Here is a 6,689-nt window from a genome sequence, read left to right as displayed (position 1 = left end):
AGAAATCCGCCTGCCTCTGCCTCCCAAGTGCTGGGATTAAAGGCGTGTGCCACCACCGCCCGGCTATGCTTCATTCTTTAAATTTTTATATTTCCCACTAGATTTTAAACTCCTTGATAGAAATGTATCTTTGATTCTTATATATTACTGAAGTACTAATGTACTACTCTAAACACTTTGTATTAAAAAGCATGTTTCTTGTGGTTTGTGGATTGTATTTTGTGTATTCCGATCTTCTAGGCTAATATCCACATATCAGAGAATGCATACCATGTGTGTTCTTTTGTGATTGGGTTACCTCACTCAGGATGATATTTTCCAGGTCCATCCATTTCCCCAAGAATTTCATAAATTCATTGTTTTTAATAGCTGAGTAGTACTCCATTGTGTAGATGTACCACATTTTCTGTATCCATTCCTCTGTTGAGGGACATCTGGGTTGTTTCCAGTTTCTGGCTATTATAAATAAGGATGCTCAAGAAGAAGGAAGACTAAAGTGTGGATACTTCGTTCCTTCTTAAAAGGGGGAACAAAATTCCCATGGAAGGATTTTCAGAGACAAACTATGGAGGAGAGACTGAAGGAAGGACAATCCAGAGACTGCTCCACCTGGGAATCCTTCCCATATTCAATCATCAAATCCGACACTATTGTGGATGTCAGTAGGTGCTGGCTGACTGGAGCCTGATATAGCTGTCTCTGGAGAGGCTCTGACAGTACCCGACTAATACAGAAGTAGAGACTCACAGCCATCTAATGGACTGAGTACAGGGTCCCCAATGAAGGAGCTAGAGAAAGGACTCAAGGAGCTGAAGGGTTTGCAGCCCCTTAGCACGAACAACAATATGAATTAACTAGTACCCTCAGAGCTCCCAGGGACTAAAACTCCAACCAAAGAGTACACATGGGGGGGGGACTCATGGCTCCAGCAGTATGTGTATAGCAGAGGATGGCCAAGTAGATCATCAGTGGGAAGAGAGGCCCTTGGCCCTGTGAAGGTTCTCTGCCCCAGTGTAGGGGAATGCCAGGGCCAGGAAGTAGGAGAGGGTGGGTGGTGAGCAGGGGGAGGAGGGAGGGAACAAGAGTTTGTTTTTGTTTTATTTTATTTTATTTTTTTTCTTTTTTTCGGAGGGGAACCTGGGAAAGGAGATATTGTAAATAAAGAAAACATCTAATAATAATCAAAAAAAAAAAAAAAAGCATGTTTCTGTTTGTTCCTTGTGATTACCAAATGTTTCCAGTAGATGGTAGTGTTTCACATCATACTGAACCAGGACTCATGGTAATGTTAGTGCTGTTGGAAGCTATTCCAGTTCAGAGTAATTTCTGGTAGAAATTAAATGCTGGATTAGGGACTACAGCCACAGCACACTTGGCATGAGGAGATGATAAGATAAATATATAAGAAACTATAAATTACTGCACTTAACAACAGTAAACTCAGACTAGCCCTTAGCTTTTTTCAGCAATGAGACAGACTGTCCAGACATAGACTTTATGAGCTACTCATCATAAAAGTTTACTGTCGAAAGCCTTGGGCTCTGTCATCAGCACCGTAAGCACCCACCACCCTAGGAAGTTAGCCCCTTAGTGTCTAGGGTAAAGATAAAGAAGACACGGATTCACGACATGGATTTTGTAGTATTCACCATGACTCTTTTCACTGGTTGACATTGCTTAGACTTCTTTAATTAGAGTGAAATTTGAAATGGGTTTTTGCTGTTTTATATAAGATTTTTTTAGTGAGGCTAAATCCATGTGTGATATTTCTTGGTGCAACAGTTTTCACCCAAAGCCCTCTGTTGTTGATCCTCACGTTTATGTCTCAAATGGTCTCTGTGGGTGTGGGTCTGTGCTGTACTCAGTACTGCATTCCCTGGTTATCGTGGATTATGCAATCACCTATGAAGATATCTATAAGGGTCTGCTTTGCTTATTTCCTTGTATCTCTAAAACTGAACAATCTTATCAACATTGACTTTGATAATGATATAGTAACAACATAGTGATGTATGTTTATTATAAAGTATATAGAATACTCTGACCATCCTTTGATTTTATTCCTTTATATATAATATAATCAGAATTTGATGTTTGTTTGTTTATTTGTTTTGGGGAATTTTAGTAATTATTTTTAGACAGTTGTGAGAACCAAATCCAAGGCCCGGTGCACATCAGGCCAACTCTACCAGGGATTTAAGTTTCCAGCCCCAGTTTTTGAAATGTAATAAATTAATTTTATTGTTACAAAGTTCTTACAGGTATTTAAGGTCAATTTCATAAGTTCAAATGATAGTAAATAAGGAATATGGTGTGTATCGGGGGGGGGGGGAATAATATGTGATCTTATGCATTCTAAGCAAGTGATCCACTACTGAGTCATGTAACTCTTATGCCTGCACTTTTTAGATGATAAGACCTTAGTTGACCTCTGACTTCATATCCATTTCCTGCACTATAATTTTTATAATCCATATTGATAGGATACATGAAGGTTATCCTGAGTTTTTTGTTTTGGTTAATTTACTTAAATTTTATTTAATTAAATAAATTGTTTTTGAAATTACCCATACAGGTTGAATCCACACAGAGTATGATAAGAATTCTTGGATTGTCTGCAACCTTACCCAACTACCTCGATGTTGCTACATTTTTGCATGTTAACCCCTACATTGGACTTTTTTACTTTGATGGCCGTTTTCGACCTGTACCTCTTGGACAGACATTTTTAGGGATTAAAAGTACAAATAAGGTAAGAACTCATTTTGATAGTTGTACTTCGAAAAGAAATATTTTTATTGGCTTATTGTTGAGTACATAGTTGGGATTAAATACTACCCAGCATCACTTCCATAATATTTAAGTCTGGCTTCAAATGAAGTCAGGCACACATTTCATTGTTGGTAGTAAAGACTTCCTACAGAATGGTTCTTATGGTAGATTACAGTATCTCAACATGTATTTTGTGATTTTAGCTGTTAAAAACATCACAAAGTTACTTTAATTGAAGGGCATTGTAAAATAAAATCTGTAATTAAATCAGTAATATATATTTTGGTACAACATTCATTTAAAACAAGGAATAATTGCAATTAAAAAGTAATCTCATGCTAGCAGCCAATGGGAGAGAATTGTGCTTAATAAAATATATTTTTATTGTCATATTGATTATGTATATAAACAATATATTTAATATTCTATATAATGACTTAAAAATAATCATTCCTTTAATGGTACCACCATTATGCCATTTGTAGTATTGGTGTTCTTATTACAGTTTTCTAATAATGTAAGCAAAGTTTACTTAAAATTTATTCTGTTCAATTCATGTTCTTCCTTAGATGAAATAGCTTTAGGAGAATATTCAAACTTCTTTTGACTTCTTTTCTAAAAGAGAACAAATTAAAATTGTGTAACATTAGGCTAAACTTGCCTTTTCATTAATTACATTACATGTTCTAAAAGACAAGTTTATTAGTAAAACAGCCATTTTTGCCTCATACTGTTAAAATATTGGATGGCTATTCAGTAAATGAATATTTAATTTATGCATATGAATGCTGGTGCCTGAGGAGGGCTAGGGATTTTGAATCAGACTTGAGCTGCAGCTGACATGGGTGCTAGATCCAAGTCCTCAACAAAAATTGTTCATGATCTCAGATACTAAGCCTTCTTTCTGGCTCTAACACCCAGTTATTGTTATTGCAACAAATAATGTGCCGAGGCTGCATGGTATAAATGTAAGGTATTGGGTGTGGACACATGGCTCAGTGGGTAAAGGGCTTGCAGCAGGCCCATAAACGCCAGGTAAACCTGTTCTCCTGCCTGTAATCCTGTCATGCAGTCAAACAAGCTGGCTAGCTGGACTAGCCACATGGGTGAGCTCTGGATTCGAGTGAGAGACCTTGCCTTGGTGTCTACAGTGAAGAGTACTCTAGGAAGACACCTACTGTCAACTTCTACTTCTACATGCACATGCATGTAAATATTATATATGCACAAGCATGCTAACTTACACATGTCCTATGCCCACATGCACATGCCAAAGAAAATCACAGTGAACTACCTTTCTAATTTTAGAGTTCCTTTTTAGGGAAGAAGAAGAAAAAGTAATAATTGTGTCGTACATATTTAGCTTTCTGATTTGGAGTCCAATTATACTTGCTATTTGTTTTCCTAGCAGTTCTTAATATATAGTTTATTATTTAGTTCATTTTAGTGTGTCATTAAGATGAATATAGATTTTCTTTAGATTTTTCTAGATTTCTAGCTTAAATTATAGAAGATGGTTACTACAGAGATGTTTTAAAAGTATTTGAAATGCATGTAAGCCATCTTAAGTCTTATTTTTTTTCGATTACATCATGAAGATTGGTAAATCACTTACAGGAAATTAAATTCAAACTGTTTTCCATAGCATTATGGTACTATTATACTCACCAAATGTTGGATGAAGAAGTGATATGGTGCTTTTGAAGGTTTAGAAATTTGGCAATTAAAGGAATTTATATACCATAGTGTGGATAGTAAATTATGTTTCTTATAGTTACAGATTTTTATATTATTAGAACTTACTAGTTTTATATTAATTTGAAATACATTGTTGGTATGTATGAAGATCTTACCAGGGTATTGTTAAGGTGGTTTATAATCAGTTACTGGAAATTTCAGTTAAAATTCAAGATATGATCCAGTTGTTATTAAGAATATGAGAAATGGTAAAATGGTATTTCCAGTTTGAAATGAACCAGACCCAAAGTACACTGAAAATGTTGGTATTTAGCATGGGGATAGAAGACACTAGATTAGCTTTTTAAATCCTGTGATCATCTGGTCCTACTTAGCAACAGATTATCAATTGTAAATTTACCAAGTTCTAAAGTGTTTGTTGTTAAATTAATTCACACAGTGAATTAGTTTCTTTCTGTAGATTATTCTTTGTCATTCACCCTGCGTTCTGTAGATTTTCAGACATATGAAAACTGTCGTTCGTGAAATGGGATAGGGAAGAAAAATAGCCTGAAGAATGAGGTTCTTTAGGAAAGTAGAGTACTTTAAAATGTATTCTAATGTATCTCTAGCTTCTAAAGCTAGACACTAACTTTTAAAACTTAGTCTTTGTACTCTGAAAGTGCGTTGAAGTACTTTGTGTTGTTTATTTTGTTTGTTCATTTGTTGTCTCTGTTCTAATTAGTCTGAAAGTTTTTGTATTGTAATTGACAAAGATTCATTTGTAGTTTTATTGTCTAACTTTATAATTATCATGTTTTAAAATCCTTAAGATGCAGCAGTTAAATAACATGGATGAAGTATGCTACGAAAGTGTTTTGAAACAAGTAAAGGCTGGACACCAGGTACACTGAGCTCATACTGTTTCTAGGAAATGCTTAATGAAAAACTGTAGATTTTTCAATCTTCACTTTTTCTGAATTCTGACTTTTTTATTTAATTGTCTTAGTTTAATAGATAGCTATATGAATCATATAAATATTCCTAAGTGATATTTATATCCTGATATTGATATGTCAAGTTATTTTGTTTGCCATTTTATTAAGTATTTAAGGAAAAGGTTGGTCTTTACATTTCTGTTTCTTTGAATCTTTTTAAATAGCACTTTAAAACTCAATTCTATTCAGATTTTTAAATATTGTTAAGCTTTTCATGATGTTATTGCTACTGTTTTCATTAAGTATATTTGAAATGTATTTAATAAACTTTGTATTGTGTAATTGTGTTTGGAAGTTGAGCAGTTCAGGTCTGGGATATAGGTCGATGGTAGATAAGTACATTTGAGACACTGAGTTCCATTGCTGGCCTGTGGCGGTGAGGAGAAAAGATTTAAGCAGTCTTGTTTTTTAACAGCCCCATAGTATCAAAATTCTTTAAGGGAAAAGTGAAATGATAAAACAACTTATAAAAATTAACTATTTTCTATTTTGGTTGTTGTTGGGGCTAGTATTTGGGAAAGATTGATTGATTTGATTATTTTTAGAATCATGTTTCTCTATTGAGTCCTGGCTGGCCTCAAACTCAATTTCCTGTGTGTTGGGATTTCAGGTTTGTCCACTCATAGCCAGCCATGTGATTTTTCTAGAAGATTGAAATTTATTTATTTAGATAGTACTTATCTTTTGTGATTTTTGAGCTTTTTTTCTGACTGTGATTTTCATGTTTTAAGAAGTTCACCATATCTATTCAGTGACTGATATTTTCATTAGACAACTCAAAATCATTGGCAAAAATCTACAATGAAGAAATATTTTACTAAGTTTTCAAAATATCTTAATGACTCTACTCTTAGCTTTTCATGATTTTAAAACTTGCAGAAAACTTTGTGGTCTTTTTGAGATTATGATGTAATTACAACATATCTGTCTTTTCTTTCTTCCCTCCAACCCTCCCTTTTTATCCCTCCATGCTCATTTTCAAACCCATAGCCTCTTTTTTTATTAGTTATTATTTATGCATTTATGTATATATACATACATAAGGTTTCCCAAGTCTGTGTGTTATTACTTGTGTGTATGTTTTAGATAATCAGGGCCTGCTCTTCACTGGGGAAGTGTGCTCCTCCCACTCTCAGCTGTGTGCTCCTCACTGGGGAAGTGTATTTCTCCCATGCTCAGCTGTGTGCTCCTCACTGGGGAAGTGTACTTCTCCCACTCTCAGCTGTGTGCTCCTCACTGGGG

The 6,689-nt window shown here is 34.8% G+C and overlaps 1 protein-coding gene across 2 annotated transcripts in view; it reads left to right on the top strand.

Moving 5' to 3' along the window:
* Ascc3 (activating signal cointegrator 1 complex subunit 3) overlaps positions 1-6,689 on the top strand; it is a 267,615-nt gene that overhangs the window by 73,183 nt on the left and 187,743 nt on the right. For both annotated transcript variants that reach the window (XM_031347189.1, XM_031347190.1), the window contains 2 exons: positions 2,576-2,752; positions 5,283-5,354. In XM_031347189.1, coding sequence (XP_031203049.1) covers positions 2,576-2,752; positions 5,283-5,354 — 249 coding nt within the window. The remainder of the gene's footprint in view (positions 1-2,575; positions 2,753-5,282; positions 5,355-6,689) is intronic.

This window comes from Mastomys coucha, unplaced genomic scaffold (genome assembly GCF_008632895.1).
Source record: "Mastomys coucha isolate ucsf_1 unplaced genomic scaffold, UCSF_Mcou_1 pScaffold3, whole genome shotgun sequence".
Lineage (NCBI taxonomy): Eukaryota > Metazoa > Chordata > Mammalia > Rodentia > Muridae > Mastomys > Mastomys coucha.
Note: the sequence above shows the minus strand (reverse complement) of the source record. Positions and strands in the feature narration are given on the sequence as shown.